The 17,263-nt window shown below is 56.5% G+C and overlaps 6 protein-coding genes across 6 annotated transcripts in view; 2 read left to right on the top strand and 4 right to left on the bottom strand.

The window, feature by feature from the left end:
- Positions 1 to 27: 27 nt before the first annotated feature.
- C8A04DRAFT_10563 (uncharacterized protein) lies at positions 28 to 1,303 on the top strand (the record flags this gene model as incomplete). The annotated part of the gene is made up of 4 exons (XM_062776630.1): positions 28 to 217; positions 297 to 842; positions 924 to 1,044; positions 1,129 to 1,303. The coding sequence occupies 4 exons, from the start codon at positions 28 to 30 to the stop codon at positions 1,301 to 1,303; spliced, it is 1,032 nt and encodes a 343-aa protein (XP_062638901.1).
- Positions 1,304 to 1,630: 327 nt separating this feature from the next.
- On the bottom strand, positions 1,631 to 3,160 carry C8A04DRAFT_10615 (aldehyde dehydrogenase domain-containing protein; the record flags this gene model as incomplete). The annotated part of the gene is made up of 2 exons (XM_062776650.1): positions 1,631 to 2,615; positions 2,691 to 3,160. 2 exons carry the CDS (start codon positions 3,158 to 3,160, stop codon positions 1,631 to 1,633), a joined length of 1,455 nt encoding a protein of 484 aa, XP_062638900.1.
- A 960-nt stretch (positions 3,161 to 4,120) lies between these two features.
- On the bottom strand, positions 4,121 to 4,457 carry C8A04DRAFT_10638 (uncharacterized protein; the record flags this gene model as incomplete). The annotated part of the gene is made up of 2 exons (XM_062776660.1): positions 4,121 to 4,227; positions 4,325 to 4,457. The coding sequence occupies 2 exons, from the start codon at positions 4,455 to 4,457 to the stop codon at positions 4,121 to 4,123; spliced, it is 240 nt and encodes a 79-aa protein (XP_062638899.1).
- Positions 4,458 to 5,776: 1,319 nt separating this feature from the next.
- C8A04DRAFT_26784 (uncharacterized protein) lies at positions 5,777 to 6,869 on the top strand (the record flags this gene model as incomplete). The annotated part of the gene is made up of 2 exons (XM_062780043.1): positions 5,777 to 5,998; positions 6,060 to 6,869. 2 exons carry the CDS (start codon positions 5,777 to 5,779, stop codon positions 6,867 to 6,869), a joined length of 1,032 nt encoding a protein of 343 aa, XP_062638898.1.
- Positions 6,870 to 7,798: 929 nt separating this feature from the next.
- On the bottom strand, positions 7,799 to 10,435 carry C8A04DRAFT_10569 (uncharacterized protein; the record flags this gene model as incomplete). Its single annotated transcript, XM_062776635.1, has 3 exons — positions 7,799 to 9,496; positions 9,560 to 9,992; positions 10,176 to 10,435. 3 exons carry the CDS (start codon positions 10,433 to 10,435, stop codon positions 7,799 to 7,801), a joined length of 2,391 nt encoding a protein of 796 aa, XP_062638897.1.
- A 3,774-nt stretch (positions 10,436 to 14,209) lies between these two features.
- The window catches only part of C8A04DRAFT_35788 (P-loop containing nucleoside triphosphate hydrolase protein), a gene marked incomplete at both ends in the record, with an annotated part of 3,424 nt that continues 370 nt past the window's right edge, over positions 14,210 to 17,263 (bottom strand). Inside the window, 6 exons of the mRNA XM_062783301.1 lie at positions 14,210 to 14,303; positions 14,368 to 14,428; positions 14,590 to 14,749; positions 15,060 to 16,223; positions 16,306 to 16,537; positions 16,605 to 17,085. Coding sequence (XP_062638896.1) covers positions 14,210 to 14,303; positions 14,368 to 14,428; positions 14,590 to 14,749; positions 15,060 to 16,223; positions 16,306 to 16,537; positions 16,605 to 17,085 — 2,192 coding nt within the window. The remainder of the gene's footprint in view (positions 14,304 to 14,367; positions 14,429 to 14,589; positions 14,750 to 15,059; positions 16,224 to 16,305; positions 16,538 to 16,604; positions 17,086 to 17,263) is intronic.

The raw sequence follows: 17,263 nt of genomic DNA, 5'->3' as shown, positions 1-17,263 counted from the left end.
AACCGACCAAGCAAACAAGCGACCAAAATGCCTTCAATTCTAAGCACCGCTCGGCTAGAGCGCCTGCCAAATTTCACCCTACCTTTCGACTTCTCCAAGTATACATGGACCCAGGTCGCCCTGGTAGCCACGCCTGTCTTTGTCATCCTCATCAACACCCCATCTTTAATCAGATCCTACCGTACCTTCATCGAGATCGGCCCAGGTGGCCTTCCACGTACGTAACCCCTAATCTATCCTATCCCCATTCCCCCGACCCCAATACCCCATCCACCCTTCACTAACCCCCTCAACAGACAACCCCCTCGGCTTCTTAATCCAAACCACCCTCAGTCTCATAGCCCGCACCGACACCCGCGCCGTCCCGCCCCCGTATTACTACATCCCCAGCCCCTACTCCAGCCTCGACCAGCCCACCAACACCGGTCCCAGCACCACCACCACCAGCAGCACGACCAAAAAAATTATCGGCCCCACTGTAGTAGCCTTCTACGCCCCGCTCGGCCAAACCTCCTTCCTCTTTCCACTCCATCCACAAGAGGATAACAACGAAGACAACGATAACAACAACGGTACCCTCCCGCCACGGTCCGGTTCACGCCCTGATGTACCCGGTCTGGTTGTCCCGCAGCGCCAGACGACGGAGAAGGGTGGACCTGAGCTGGTGAGAAGGATGGAACGGTTTTTGGTGGAGTTGGCGGAGGCGAATGGTGGTGGTGGTGCTGCTGCTGCTGGTAGCGGTGGTGGGGATGGTGGGAAGGGACAAGAGTGGGCTTTGTTGGAGATGAAACCTTCGAGATTGGAAGGGAAGAGGCATCAGGCTTTGTTCTTAAGGGAGAGTGGTTTGACTAAGGAGGTTGATAGTGAGAAGAAAGATGGTGATGAGAAGAAAAAGGAGAAGGAGAAGGAGGACGATGACAGAGCTGTGCGGATCCCAAAGTTCATGGGCGGTGTAGGTGGGGAGATTGCGCATGTCCACCCCGAGGGCAGTTCGCATGTCACGCTCAGCTTGGTGGATGCTGAAGAGGCTGTTGCGAAGGGATGGTGAGTTATCTTGCTCCCCCGATCCCCCTCCTCCACTTTTTTCCTTACAACTTTCCAGAAACAGAGACTAACTAACTCCCCCAGGGCCGAACGCCACCGCCTCAGCGGCGTGCGCAAGATCCTGCCATGGAGCTACATCATGGTGTATGCGCCGCGCGACGACGACGAGTTTGTCGTGTGGCAGCGCTTGGTCGTGGCCGGGTGCCGGTTTGTGAGCGGTGGGCGCACGATCGAGATTCCGAGTAAGAAGGTTGCTTGAGTCCTCATGTACTGGACCGAGGTGGGGAGCTAGGTCGGGGAGCTAGTTCGGGAGCATAAGGGGGATGTATGAGTTGAGGGAAGGGAGCATGGGGGATTTTGCGGTGTATTTTTATCTTTTAATTGGCCGTTGCTTAGCTACCGACGGCGGACCTCCCTCGAGTTGAGGATAAACACAGTTTTCATTGCGCTCAGATGTTTAAGAACGGTAACTTGTCTTGGTTTTGATGCATACTATATCGTTACACCATCTCACCCATTATATCGGGCATCAAGCCCCCCGACCCCCTCTCGTTCGCTCGCTCTCTCCTTCAGACCAGAACAAACCCTACCACTTAAACGTAACCGTCTTCGTCCTCACCCACTCCTCCAACCCCACAGCCGTATTAAACCGCCCATACCCCGACGACTTCGCCCCCCCATGCGGCAGCGCCGACTCGTCATGCACCGACATACTATTAATATGCACAGCACCCGTCTCAATGCCACGCGCAAACCTCAATCCCCGACGCAAATCCTCCGTAAACACAGCCGACGACAATCCATACTCGGTATCGTTGGCAATCCGCAACGCTTCCTCCTCCGTCTCAATCTCCAGCAGCGAGACCGTCGGGCCGAAACTCTCGAGCCGGTAGATGTCCATTTCGGGCGTGACGCCGCTGACGACGACGGGTCGCATGCGGGTGTCGGAGGATTCTTGGGCGTTGGCGTCGCCGTAGAGGAGGGTGGCGCCCTTGGCGACGGCGTCGTGGAGGAGTTTTTTGTTTTTGGAGACGCTGACGGCGTTGATAAGCACGAGGGGGTCGCTTTGTGCGCCGCCGAAGATGCGGTCGATGGCGGCGGTTAGTTTGGTGCCGAATTCGGCGTGCACGCTCTTGTGTACGAGGACGCGCTCGGTGGACATGCAGATTTGGCCGGAGTTGAGGAAGGCGCCGGTGGCGACGTGGGTTGCGGCGTTGTCTAGGTCGGCGTCTTCCCATACGATGGCGGGGGCCTTGCCGCCTAGCTCGAGGAGGACTGGCTTGAGCTGCTCGCCTGCGAGTCGCCCGATGATGCGGCCTACGCCCGTGCTGCCGGTGAAGTTGATCTTTTTGATCTCTGGGTGTGTGATGAGTTGTTGGGTGATGGCGGCTGCGTTGGCGGGCTCGTGGAAGAGCAGGTTCAACACGCCGTCGGGGAGGCCGGCCTCCTGGAACACGGAACATATCCCCCACATGGTGCGCGGGCACAGTTCGGAACCCTTGAGAATGACGGTGTTGCCTGCGGCGAGCGGGAAAAGGACGGAGCGGACGCCGAGGATGTAGGGAGCGTTCCTGGGTACGTTAGCCGGTGGTCCATAGGGTTGGAGGTACTAGGCCCTCTTTTATTGTATGGTGGTAGGTTCCTACCAAGGGGCAATAGCAAGAGTAACACCAAAGGGCTCCTTGAGAACCATGGCGCCCGAGTCAGCATGTTCAGGCGTGGCCATGCTGCCCTCGAGGCCACTCAGCCGACCGGCAACGTCAATGAGAAAGTCACGGCCGATCTCGAGGTTCCGGTTGCTCCACTTGTGCGGGCAGCCCGTCTCGGCAGACATGTAGTCGCGGAGCTCATCGTTCCTCGCCAGCATGACGTCGGCGGCCTTGAGTAGGATGTCGCGGCGAGTCTTCGGCAGTGCTGTCTTCCACTTTTGGAAGGCTGCGGCGGCCGAGTCGACGGCTGCGCGGACATCGGCCTCGCTGGCGCTGGCGGCCGCATGGATTACCTTGCCGGTTGCCGGCGACACCACATCGAATGTCCTTTCCGGGTGGACGTCCTTGCCGTTGATTATGAAGGGAACCGGCGAGTTCCCGGGCCTGTCGGCGACGGACGGAGACATGGCGGAGAATAAGCGGCTATGGAACGGTGGCAGAGTCGACGAAGGCTAAGAGGACGGGTTGCGTGGTGGACAACGTTGATCGGAACCGAGCGAAAGGGACTGAGGCTCTAGTTAAAGGGGGGGCAGCGTTTAAAGGTAGAGATCCGAAAGCTTATCATGCCCTGAGACGGGTGGCGGGAGGGGAACTCGGAAATCAGTCCTGACCCGCCGAAAATCGCGGGTTTCAGGGATCGTCAACAAGGGGACGGGGATGTGATGGCGAGGTGTCCCATGACACACGAGCAAAGACCAAAGGCCTTTCGTGCCCCTGACGGGAGCTCATGAAACCCTGTCAGATCTCCTAACAGCCCGTCTGCCAGGGACCACTAAACCAACCGCAGAAACGCCCAAGCGAGAATTCAGCAGGCACCATAGCACAGGCCCGACACGGCTCAAGAATGTGTACCTTTTGGAGGCATTTTTTGCCCCTCGCGGTTTTGAACTGAGGTGAGGAATCCCTGACCGAGCAGTGCGGGGTTGATGAGGGTGGGGATTTGGAGGCTGCGGAGCGAGCAACCGGCATTTGGTTGCTGAGGACCAACTGCATTGAGAAAATGCTGTGGAGATGCGAAGGGTTTGTCCCCCAGTGCCCGGCGGCGGCTGCTAAGACATAGCGAAGATTTGCGAGTGCCAACTGAGCTGAAACTCCAGTATCTGGGACATGTTTCCGGTTGGGTAAACCGTTCGACTTCAGCGGCAGATGGGGAGTGACATCGCCCACTTTCGTCCGTAGCACATCTGAACCGCCGTCCCAAATCGAGACCTCCGCTGGACCTCGAACGACTTCGGCCCGGGCGACGGGGAAGTGGGCCCGGTACACTAGACGATGATGTAACCATGGTGAATGGCGAGGTTGCCGAACCAGCAGGCCGAAAGTCGAATGCATCTCGCCCGAAAAAGAATTACCACGGTAGGTTCCGGTCACTGACGTTTAGGGTCTGGCTCCTTTAGATTCGGCTGTGAGAAAGCATCGCTCGGATTCACAAACGGATGTGGAGTCGCAGTCAGGGACACTTCTCGATAGACCACTGCGAGAGAAAGATCGTGGAAATCTGTCAATTGACTCTACTGCGTACGATTCAGGAAAGCTTGCCAAGCGGAGGAGAAATGGCTGGCTTCACTCACCCCTGTTGCTCTCGGGTGAACGGACTTCAGTTTCGCTCTGCATGCTGCGCGGCTGGGTGTATGAAACAGCTGTTGGCGGCTTCTGGGGTGCTTGCAGCGGCCCTTTTGCGCGAGGCTTTGAAAGGGGTGCCATTTGGAATTCGAAAGGTTGTTGCGTATGCTTCACTCGCGCCTCTGTCAGAGATACTGGATGAGGAGGGAAAACTGAATGATGGCGGGGAGTCGGAATAGCAATTGCCGAGACACAACAGGGCTTGAGGGCGGACACTGCTTAGTCACCTTACAGATGGCAGACTGAAGTGCCAGCTGCCAATATAGGACTTCACTTGCCTGATTAATGTAGACTTGGGAAGGTACAACTCACCGTTCAACCGACCGTTTTTGTGTGCTGGGCCTAGTGTTAGTGCTAAGTACGAGTTAAACTCTCCTACAGAACACATTTTCATCAAATTATGATACCCGGGGTTCGGATCCGAACTCCGCACATCTCCGTTGTATCATGTTGTAAAAGCCCACTTCGCGCCCGGCCCTGTGCTTGAGTGATGCACAACCGGGGGATGGGCAGGAACAGCTTGTTATCGACTGCCATTTCTAGGCCTATTCCGATAGATGCCTCGGCAGGAGCCACTTGGGCGTTTCCTGCACATTACGGAGATACCCAGCCCCCCTGAAGCCTTGGGAACTTCCATTGTCTGGAACCCCATTACTTTCTCGACCTCACCACACCTACGAAGTGACTATCGAGCACCTATAGACCCTCTCTCTATCCTCAATCATCTCGCACCCGACCTCTACAGCCTGTATCCCCCGAAGGCCCCCATAACTCAACCGCTTCCTCGTTTAGGTACGATGAACGGCGCGTCGTTGCATCACGCCTATCCTAACGACAACCACGGCTACATCTCCAACGAAGGTCGGCGCAGAGATGCATTGGTACCTCCGGCCTCGTCCACAGAGCCCCTAACCAACTGGGGCAGCGCGGATAGGAATGGCCCCGCCGCAATGAACCCGCTGTTAACGCCCATGCCCCCCTATCCTTCCCCGGTTGTATCCAACGGCAATAACGAGACCATCCAGGCATAGCTTTCCACGGTCCCGTGCCCCGGGGAGGACTTTGTGAGGCCTCGAGTCACTGTCTTCTCGCTTGACGTCGAGGGCAGAATCCGTAGTCTCCAAGGCGCTTTACGTGACGAAATTGGGTACCCAGAGCCTGACAGCGGGCACGACCTGCTGATCGGCACGTCGATATTCGATTTGTTCCAGTTCCTAGGGTTCGAAACCAGCGAAGAAGGGGTCCCGACGATTGTACAGAATTTTGTCTCAATCCTGGCAGGCCACTTCAGGAAAAGAGCATGGGAGTGCAAGATAAGTAGGTTTCACACCCACGCCCTTGATGAGTTGAGTCGCGGTCATTAATGTAGACCAGACGGCGGTCGGGCGTTTTGCGTGCACATGAGGGCGTCTCTCGTGTCCCCAGCAGAAGGCGGGCCGCGTACCATTCAAGGCGCGATAGGCACGATTATGGAGCTGACGGAGGGCGAGGGCCATGCCCATGGGCATGGTTGGCCTGTTGCTCTCCCCGCTGCTCTTGAGGGCAGTCCTGAGAGCAATTTGGAGGGCGGCCCGGAAGCCAACCCAGAAGACAACCCGGAGGTCGACCCGGTACTCTGTACTGTAAGCACACTCTACACGTCGGTAACTAGGGGCTGTGAAAGATTTCTCTAACCGCCACAAGATGTTGCAAGACCTCCGCCGCCGCGCCACTCAGGTCCTCGGTGTGGCAGGCCCTTTGCTAAACGATGGGGAAATGAATTCTCGGAAGCGCAGACTCGCTAGGACTGTCCACCGGTTGGCACGAACCCTCACCCAGCTCCTCGACGATAACCCGTCCGTCTCTGATCCCCCGCCCGAAATCCCCCTTGTCGACGAGAAGCCATGTTCTTTGGAAGCCATAGTTTCCAGCACAGAGCACCCCTTGAGGCTGGCTGCCCTGTCCAAGGGGCTTGACTTCAACTTCTTTGTCGCGGAGGGCATAAAGAGAAACCCCTATGTCGTAGCCGACGCGGGGCGTTTACGACATGCCATTAGCGGGGCGCTTGCAAGCAGCATCCAAGCGACCACGTGTGGCCAAATCGATTTCTACGTTAGAGAAAATGAGACGCCCCTGGACGACCCAGAAGCCGTCCATATCACGTTCTCCGTGCGCGACACCTCGAGAATTCAACCCTCTGCTCCTGATACCAGGACCTCCAGTGGTGATCAGCCCATATCCCACCTGGGAACCGTCAAATACTTGGTAGAGGCCATGAGAGGCCGAATCAGGGTGGACTCGATCCCGGAACTTGGCACTAGAACGATGTTTTGTATCCCCTTCGCTCGACCGTCGGGCGACGATATGCGCGAGCTCGACTCCCATGGGTCGAATCTCACGGTGGATACGCACGCCACGCTGCCGGTGCCGTACGCGGATGATGAGGAGGTTGTAAACGCGATCGATGGGTTGGTGGTGAATGGGAACGTAACCGGTGGTCATGTTATCATGTGAGTTGTTGGAGTTTGGGGGGAAGTGAGAAGGTTTGTGGATGGGCCGTGGAAAACGTGTAAATAAACCTGTGAGTGCCTTGAGCATGAAGCGAAACCAATAGCGTATATGATAATCATGGATAAATTCAGCGGTATGTTTTGGACAACCTTGTTCAACCGTTTCCCTGAATTGATATTGTGAGACATCTCTCTGATTTCCTCATGGGCGTAGGTAGCATGGAGTAGGGGGCATGAAGCATGAAGCAGAGCCAGTAAGCACAAACCAAGGTTCACAGGGTATGTACAAGGCCAGCAGAATAAACCAAAACACATATCTCTCATAAAATCCGCTCAGTGGCGGGGGTATCTAGTGTACATAAGATTAAAAATACAAAATCTGCTGCGAAGTTAAACGGATAACGGAAGAAAACCTGTGTTGTGTTGGAGGCGGAGTTTTAGAAAATAAAACTCAAATGCCAATCAAATCCAAACCAGACAGGTAAAAGGGTCGAAGGAAAAAAACAACAACACGAAACTGGAAGTCGGGAGTTAAAACAACGGGAGAAGGGAAGATACGATAAACGTGGCCGTGGGGAAATAGAAAGGTAAGCATTAAAAGCAGTCGCTATGCGAAAGGAGACGCTCGCTCGGACAACGGGGATAAGTTAAGGAAACGGTAGAAAAAAACACATTGAGAAAGCAGACGGCCGCCTGGCCGTGTCATGATGTTTGAGGTTCGGGGGGAAATGGGGATCGTGAAGTAGGAGGATGGAAGTCGTGGCGTGGGTTAGAGAAAAGAGGTGGCGTAGACTAAGAGAAGGGGAAGGGAAAGGAGATAAATAGACGGAAGAGTGTTAGGATTATGGTTAGGTGAGAGGGTTGCCCAGTTCTCACGAAAAGAGAAAATGTCCCATCCAGCCAGCCCATTCCGTTCGACAGACCGCACCAAACTCAAATCCTCGTCCGCTGACCCTTCCCCAAAGTAAGTTGGCTCAAACTCAGCGTCCGTGCCGCCTTCTTCCGCTTCAACTCCTCACCACTCCCATCTCCTCCATTACCATTACCATTTCCGTTTTCATCATGATCGTCATAGTCATCGTCATCATCCCCATAATCGTCCGACCTCAATTCCTCGCCAAACGCGCCATACCCCACCAGCGGCGTGCGTTCCTCGCGTGGTGTTTGGAAATCATCTTCCGTGATCTCCCCTTCGTCGACTGCGGATGTCGGCGCGGCGGGGATGGTGGTCCTGATGGCGGAGGACCGTTTTGTGGACCGTCCCTCGTCGTTGGTGCCGTTGTCGTCATCGTCGTCGTCTGTCTCGAAGACGGAGTGGGGAGGATGCTGGTGTTCGCGGGGGACTGGGGGGATAGGTGGGATACCGGATAGGACGGCCGATCTGGGGGTTGTGGGAAGATGTGGTGTAGGGGAGTTGCCGCCGATGGAGGAGGAGGCGGGGGAATTTAGGCGTTCGTGGGATCGTGACTCGGAGGGGCCGCGGACCATGGCGAACATGGTTGTGGAGAGGGAGTTGAGGCGGTCGGAGAGTTTCTTGACTTGTGCTTCGAGGGCCTCGCGGGCGGATCGTTCGGCGTCGAGCTCGGCGCGGAGTTTAGTGACGAGGTCCGTTGGGGGTGTGCCTGCGTCTTCGTGACTGAGGTGGGGGAGGCTGGCAGCACCACGGATCGTGGCGGTCGAGGTAGGCCGGGGCGAAGGGAGAGCGGGCGGGGAGATGATGGGGGGTTTGGTCCGGGGAGTTGCGGCGGAGAGCGGGTGAAGAGCCGTGGTGTACGTCTGGTACTCGCTCAGAGACAGCTGGGAATGGGTGTCTGTTTCGATGGAGCGGCGGGAACTGCTGGGCCGAGTCGTGTCCCTAGTACCGCCAGGGGTTTTCAGATTAGGGAGTGCGAGATAGAGCTTGTCGACGACACGCTCTAGCTGCGCTGTCCGGGTTTCAATATTGGCCAGCCGGGTATCCATGTCCGCAGCGTGTGTGATCTTCATCCCCATCATCTCCTTGGAAAGGACACCAAAGTTGAACGGCTGAGGCGGCGTTTTCGGGGGCTTTTCCGCCGCAGGACTCTCCGGTGCACTCGTATCTCCCAAGCCGGTATCGTCGTAGTCATCGTGTGTGTTCGATGACAACGGCGACATAAACCCCGGGTTGTACGACTCGCGCCAATAGCGGATCTCATCGCTACGACGGCGACTCCCACCTTGGCTCACACCGGCAAAGTCCTGCAACCCTGACAAACTCCGGGACCGCCGCCGAAGACCACCACCACTATCGCTCGTGATAGCCCGGCCAATCTCACCGGGATCATCGGGGTCGCTTCGCACGCCCGCCCGGCTACCACGGCCGTGAGCACTGGACGGCCGTGGAGACAGCCCGGCACCGAACTCGCGGTTAACCAGATGGGGGAGCAAAAGAGCGTGGCCGTGGGTGGTCGCAGCGCGCCGTCGGATACCCAAAGCCGTTGAAGACCCGGACGGGTCGACGTGCACAGAGTTGCGCGCACTTTCGATGGCCATGATGTCGTCAGGGCCCACGGAATGTGACCGCAAGGGCCGGTCAAACTCGCTCAGGGGTAATGAGGCAGAACGTTTGGGGGATGACCTCTGTTGCGGGCGACTAAGCGCGGTAGGGTCCTATATTTTGGGTCAGAACGCGGGTTTGCGCTAGAGTTGATCTTGACACTCAGAAATACTCACACTTAGATGCTGGGCGGAACCCATTGGTTTGGATTCCCGTTCGGGGATGGAGGCAGTGCTGTGATGGCCCCCATTGCCATTCTTCTTCTTGCCTCGCCCGAATAATCTTCCCAGTGCCGACCGCAGGGTCGACTTCTTCCTTTGCGGAGCGTCTTTACTTTGGGATGTCTGCCTGCTGCCAACATCGCTGACAACCGAGTATCTGACGCTGTTCAGAACGGGATTTGTGGCTCTCCTCGTCGGAGCTGATGTTTTCGGCGAGAGGTCAGCTAGCGGAGGAGGCGTCTTTTGGGAGACAAGCCGGTTTTGAGGAGACCGCGAAGCAGGCCGTGATGGTGAGCGGCCAGGGGGGGTGCTAAAGCTTTGTGGTGGTGGTGCCGGCGGTGGTGTGGTCGGATGGTTGGGGATAGTCTCCTCTGGCAGATCGGTGCGGCTGCCCCCTGAACCACCACTCCCGGAGCGTGGTTCACCAGTATGCGCAATACCAACAGGCGCAGTCGGCTCAACCTGAGTTGGGCTCTGGACAATATCGTGGTCGAAATCGGTGTCCGGGCTTGGTTTCCCAGGCTCGCCAAGTTCCTTCTCCAGCTGGTCTCCTTGCCCCTGCGCTTCCAACGGCTCGGGGGCCTCATCCGGGGACGAGCTGGGGAGATCAGGCGAGGCAATGCCCGTCCCGGGCTGGCGCATCGGGAATTCGTCATCGGAGTTCTTTGACGCCTTGATGGTCCCTGGTAACCTAATTGGGAACTCGTCGTCGTCCGGCGTTGAGGGTATGGGGATTGGGGCCGATATTGTTCCCCGAATCGACTTCTGTCGGGGCTTGGCACGGCCGGCGGTGGGCCCGGGCTTGCCGGGCTTACCGAAGAGGCTTGGCATGGTGACCGGTAGAGGTTGTGTTCGTCTTCAGACGGTGTGGAAAATTATGAAAGAAAGGCCACCGAACGGGTGAAGGAGAGTGAGGGAGGGTGGTGAGACCGTCATATACTCCAGGCCATCGGAACGCCGTGAGCAACCCTCCAGGAGAAGCAAGTCGTGCCCCGATGAGAGGTCGTGGCTGCGCGCCGTTGATAGGCTGCGGAATGGAGAATTCCCGTGTATCCGTAGTCCGTTCGCGTTTCCCTTGTCCCACGGTCCGAAAAGCTACACTTTCCTCAATTCACCTCCGAGTCCGTCGTTATCGAGAGAAGAGAGCTGAGTTGCTCTAGTGGAAAGAAAAGGAAACCAGGCGGTTGGTGGGTGCCGGAGCTGTGGTGGTACAGTGAGGTGGCAACGTAGGAAAGTGAAAGAAAGAACGGATCCGGTCAGTTTATGGATGACGGCACGACGGGTAACTTGGTTGTCGGGGAGAGAAGGCTCAGCAGCACGGCTCACGCTGGACTGCTGCATCCGGGCTCATGCTGGAGTCCGGCGAAGGGTTGGTCAACGCGAGGACGCGAGATTCAAGACCACCAACACCCCGTGGAATCAACAGCACAGCACGTAAAGCTCGCGAAACTGACCCCACGGACGAGAGACAAGCAGCACCAATGGTAGATATTAAATGTCCAACCTGCTGCGCCGGCGAGACCACCCCGGAGGTCACAAGCGTGTAATGCAAGTGCAAGGATTCATAGCTGATACGACCGTGACGGAGGGGCATGAGGGGTGCGCTTGGGTTCGCAGGGTGGGGAACGGGGGCCTCCCGGCCTTGTCTTCTCTTGGGGCCTCAGTTCCCGATGCAGGCCTGGACGTCCGTGCATGCATCCATTCAGGGGAAAAACGAGGAAGAAACAGAGGAAGCAGAGCCTCCTCCTGACTGCAAAGTGGTCCGGGGCTGAGACACCGAGAAGAGGCCGTGTTGCTCGACTTCTTTGCTTGACCCAGTCGCTGCCCCCACCATCCACCGGATCTCTCTCAGAGAAAACTGCTGAAGAGAGTGCCTTGTCTCGGGCGCATGCCCGCAGCTGCACCTTGGCACGGCTGCATTCTGCTCGTTGGGGCCGCAGTCGCTGTCAGGTCCGGGCTAAAAGAGAACAGCAGCGGAGACAAAGACGGATAGGTTGGGCGGAATGGGTTGCCGGTGGAAAACGCCTGTACTATGGAATAAAGGAGGCGAAAAGCCGCTCGCTCCGCTGCCAGCCGAGAGGCACCTATGCCGTGATCTTGCAAGTCGGTGCATTTTGAACAATTGGTCGGTCTCTAAAGCCGACGCCGCTCTCAGTTGTACCTGTGCCAGATTACTACCCGAATGCGAAGCGAGCTTGGAACGGGCATGATGGTTGCTTCGAGACTTGATAACGCCAACCTTTGCCAACGGGAACATTGGGGGTGGTCAAGGGCAACCAAAGCATTGCAAGCCACGGCGCCGGAAACAGTGATGCCCGTTGGGGAAAAAGACGCCAATGTGGGGCTTGATTCGCTTGCAAGCGCTTCCGATTTCGTCAAGGGCCCCGGTGCTGGGCCACGACTATCCTTGCTAAGGTAGTAGTATCCTTCTAGTCCGTCGTCTATTCGGAGCCAAGTCTTGCTGCGGGTTGTCGAGGATTCAAATTGGGTGTCACGAACGGAGCAAGGAGAATTTTGTTTGTCTGTCGTGACTTGTGCGAGGAAACGGTGCTCCGCGAAGCCTAGGGCAAGTCGCACATGGTGCCTCTTGGGCAGGAGCAATGAACCCCCCTCACTGAAAGATCAGGCAGGTACGTGCCAAATGACGAATGAGTGGCCTGCGCTTTCCGCCGGACTTTACGGGTGGAAGCAGTGTACTATAGTAAATGCTGAATTGTTCTGGAAGGCGCATCCAGCAATCAAATCAAATGGAACGAACCTGGAAGAAAAGCACGGGCGTGGGCCGACGTCGTCAAAATCCATCCCCCTCGCTGTGCCCAAAAAAACCGGCACACTCAAACAGATAGCTCAAGTCCAATCCATTAACATTCGATCAAATCTTGGTAAATTTGATGGATTTACTCTTTTTTGTCTTTTTTCACTCTCTAGATTTATCCTTTTTTGTCCTTTTTCACTTTTTTTGGCTTTTTCTTTTGTCTTTTTTCACGTTTGTAGCAAAGCAAGTTATCCAGGGACTTGGTCTGCCGTTTTTTTTTTGGCCATAGCGAGCCCCCCGAAGGTTTGATCCGCGCTAATCCGCCGGGGGTTGAGAGGACCGTGTGTTCTGGGCCTTTCTTCCCTTGTCAACTGCCTCGCGTCCAGATGTCAAAATCCGAAAAGCCCAACCCTCTCGTCGTGCCACTTCCAGCGCCCAGCTCTTGCATTCCGCGCTCGTCAGCCCGAGTTAGTTGCAACTGGAAGTGTGCACGACGGCGTCGCCGCCCCAGAGCTGCAGTTGATAGTGCCCAGAACTGCGCTGTGACCTCCCTGATACGTCGCTTTGCCGTCTGCATGCGGAGAGGCAAAAGTGGCTCAGGAGAGACACAGACAAGTCGAGTTCACCAACCAGGTTTGATGCAACGAACTGCCCAGCGAGCCGCGCAAAACCACTCACCTGCATTGTTGCGCTGCCCTCTTCTAGACGACAAAAACATGACCGCAGACCGCAACCAGCCAATCCGAGCCCCAAGACGGCGCCCCACGCGCTGTTTCCACGACATGCAGACACACTACGCGCGTCCGTCCCCCATTAGAGAATCGGCAGGATAATAAACTGTGCAAAGCAGGAACGCCGAAGCGGGGCGCTGTTGTCTTTCTGACGAAAGAGAGAAACCCACAGCCGACGAGTCATTGTTGCGCACGGCCAGGTCGATGATACAACTTCTTTCCTTGTGGGCTTCTTTTGACCCTTGGAACAAAACGTCGGTTTTCCATTCCCAGACACCGGCGGCGTGTGTTACAGCATGGAAGCAGCAACAGGTGACTGTAGCGCGTCGGACGGCCGCATTATGAGAGGCCGGTAAAAACACAAGGCAGACCCAATGGCCACGATGCCCTGCTCTATTGATGATGGTAATGATGAGTTGGACAACATTCAACGGCGCTGGAAGCGGAAAAGGGGGCGGTTGAGGGAAAGACGAGCCGACCCCGCCCTTGGCGATGTCCCCACGGACAGGGAAGATGAAACACCACAGCTGGGGTCCCCCGTCTTTCCCTTGTGTAACCTCCACCTGTTCCCGAACGTCAAACGGCTGAGTTGAGAAGAGACGATCCCTGAGGAGAAAGTCGAGACGATGGAACCCTTTAACACGGAAACCACGGGACACGAAATCACATCTGTCAAAATGGTCCAAGATCATCAACAGTCTGGGGATCGATTTGACGGGTTGACCACGCCATCATCCTTCTCTTCACACGATCGACAACTCTGTTCGAGCCGAAGCCCGAATCTGAGACGGCATCCCGTCCCCCCCTCAACACAAATAACTATCTTTGCGGGGTATGCCGCGCTTCCCCCCACGTCCCTTCGAGGAGCGGAGGGAGGAGGAAATTCTCCGATTTCGTGGTCTCGCCGTCCAAGGGAGTACTAGTAGTCACCAACAGAGCCAGCTTGTACGACCTTAACCGTGTCTAGATGCTGAAGTTGGGGAGCTGGACGCTGCTATTGGAGCTTCCAGATGGACTGGCCCTTGGGATCAATGCATGAAATCAGCTTGGCCAGATCTCTCCCTAACTTCCGCAATCTCGATAGCCCGCGCTTCGCGTTATCATTGTTCTGGTTATGATTCATGCGCCCTGGGTGAGCGATGCTAGATCTGGGTATCGGAGATCGGCATTCTCCTCGAGAAAGTCCATCCAATCTTTGAGGAATTTGCTGCCTCTATATGTCCGTGTCAGCGAGATGGATTGTACCATAGGGGCGAGCGAAAACTAGAAGGACTCACTTCTTAACCGTCTCGGAATCCCCAATCACGGTTAACGACCGCTTGGGCCGTGTCATGGCCACTGTTTCCCATGCGTTAATGCTTTTCTCTCGGTACACATGATGATGAAGAGGCAACAGAAGCAAGGTCTGGCGAGGTAAAAGAGGAGGTAGGAGAGGACAAATCTGCTACTGGTGGTGCTGCTGCAAGAACAATACCTGCCACCTAAAAAGAGAAACTCACCATTCAACCGGCGTTTCTCGCCCAAAAAGCCGACTTCACCCTCCGGATTGCTCCGAACAAGGCTGACGACCACAGCCTCCTTCTCCCGGCCCTGGAAGCCGTCCACGCTGCCGAGTTCAATACCGGGGAAGGTCTCCTTCAACGGAGCCAAGACGGCGAGCTACTCGTCCCAAATCTGTGGTCAGCCATGCCATGCAACCCCTTCCCCATAACATACATAGTAGGCTGGTTTATTATTTCATGCAACGCTGCCATGAACGGCCCGGAACGGATGTTGAGACGAGGCGGAACCGATCGCATGGCGCATGAATTACCATCCCGTCCGGGCCGTGTTTATGCTCTGCGCCTGGGCGATCCGAGCATAGGTAGGGTTTGTGTGTTAAGGGGGTGCAGCACAGGGGGCTACGTCCAGGCGTTTGGGAATAGCATGGAATAATAGCATGAAAGACAAAAAGAAGAAAAGAACTCACCTGAGCATTATACGGCGTCACAACCGCAATATCCTCCGGCCTCACCCCGGCCTCCACCAAACTCCCCACATGCTGCCTCACCAACGCAGCCTCCATCTCATTACTCTTGCTATCCCCATACAAACTACTCTTACTCACCTTTTTCGTCTTCCCCCCATCCTGTTGCTGGCCCGGCTGATCATCCTCGTTCTTCTCAGGGAAATCCCCCCCCTGCGTGTCGATAAAGACGAGCGGCTCCCGCGTATCGTCGGTGTCCTCCACGTCGTAGGGGAGGTCCTTGAGAAGGCGGGTGCGGACGGATTCTGCGGCGATGAGGCGGCTGTCGTAGAGGGCGTCGGAGGGGAAGCGCATGATGGCTTCGTGCATGCGGTATTGGGTGGTGAGCATGCGTTTGATGGAGGGGCCGTGGAGGGTGAGGAGGCGGTCGAAGAGGGTTGTTTCGAGGGTGGGGGTGGTGTTTTTAGCTGTGGTCGTGGTGCTGGCGGGTGTTGTGGTAGTGGAAGTGGAAGTGGAAGTGGAAATGGGTGTTGTAGTGGAAGTTGTGTCCTTGCCTTTCTTGTTAGCAGCAGTCGAGCTTTTGCTAGCCCTAGAGTTCAACGACTTGATAGTCGGCGGCAGCTGCAGATGATCCCCAGCACAGATAGCCTTGCTCGCAGCCAGCAACGGAACCCAACACTGCGCCTCCAACGCCTGACTCGCCTCATCAATGATAACCACATCAAACTGCTCCCCCCGTAGCTGAAACCCGCCCGCACCATGCAGCGTAGCCAGCACCACCTTACTCCTACCCACCAACCCACTCACACACCGTCTCTCCCGCTCACGGTACTCCTTCCTCAGCTCTTTCAAGTCAGCATAAATAGCCCGTCGCTCGCGGGCATTCCGCGTCTTACGGATGGTCGCCTGTTTCGCGTCCATCTCGGCGCGGACATCCTGCACGATGGCTCCGGCCTCGGAGGTGCGGGTGAGCACGTCGAGGGAGTGGTTGAGCACGGAAGGGAGCAGGCGGGCTGGGTGGCCGAGGCGGACGAGGGGGATTTTGTGGGGTGCGAGGCGCTCGACGATATTGTCGACGGAGATGTTGGAGGGGCCGCAGACGAGGATGCGGAGGTTGCGTTGGAGAAGTTGGAGGATCAGTTCGATTAGGGTGTGGGTTTTGCCTGTCTTTAGTTGGGTTAGTTACTATTCCTGCACTAAATAGCTCGGCCGTTCTCAAAGAGCTCGTCCGTTCATCGGGCTGACTTACACCCGGCGGACCATGGATCAGCCCAATTTCCCTCGACGCCAGCGCAAACCGGATGGCGTCCTTCTGGCTGTCGTTCAGCGTCGGATCCACCCACTCGATGTTTCCGACTTCCTCATCCTTTGTGAGGTCTTCCGGCACAGGCGATGGTGAACTGAGCCCGAACAGGACTCTGATGAAGGAGGAGTACTCCCTCTCCTCCATCTTAGCCAGCCGCTCCATGGTCGCGTTCATCCTGAACAGTCAGCATCTAAACCCTCTACCAACACCGCCCCCACCAGAAAAAAAAAAGAAAAACTGACCTCCGAAAAGTAACATCATCAGCCACCTTCACCATCCAAACCCTCTTCTCCCCAAACCCCGTCCACCCTTCTCCCCCACCACCATCCCCTTTCCCATCTTTACTCCCAGAACTATTCGAGCCCGACGGACCCCCCTCATCAACAGCAACGCAAACAACCCCCCTCCCCACCCTCGTAACAACCCCCTTCACCCCCCTCCCCTCCAACCCCTTCGCCTCTCGTTTCTTAATCCCCCCCGCCGCCGGCTGTTCGGAAACGAGCACGATATCTCCCGTGCGGATGCCATGTTCCGGGAGGTCGGGGCCATTACTGCTCCCACTGCTCCCACTTCCGCCACCCGTGGTAGTAGCAGTATTACTAGTGGTGGTTGCTGGATCAGGGCCGAGTTCGAGGACTGTTTTGCCGCCGAGACCGGTGCGTTGGGAGGAGAGGGTGAGGTTTGTTAGGGCTAAGCCGGCGCGTTGGAGGGCTGGGGGGGTGTCTGTGAGATTGGTTAGCGGTTAACTAGTGGGTTTGTATGAGGGGGGGAAGAAGGTGTGGTTGAGGGGTTGGTGGTGGATAATGAAACTAGAGATGCGAGATGAAAGACGGGAGATAGGAGATGGGAGATGGGAGATGGGAGATGGGAGATGGGAGATGGGAGATGGGAGATGGGAGAT

Source organism: Dichotomopilus funicola (genome assembly GCF_033296635.1).
Source record: "Dichotomopilus funicola strain CBS 141.50 unplaced genomic scaffold C8A04scaffold_15, whole genome shotgun sequence".
NCBI classification, from domain to species: domain Eukaryota; kingdom Fungi; phylum Ascomycota; class Sordariomycetes; order Sordariales; family Chaetomiaceae; genus Dichotomopilus; species Dichotomopilus funicola.
The sequence above is the reverse complement of the archived record's forward strand: the minus strand, read 5'-3'. Positions and strand labels throughout refer to the sequence as shown.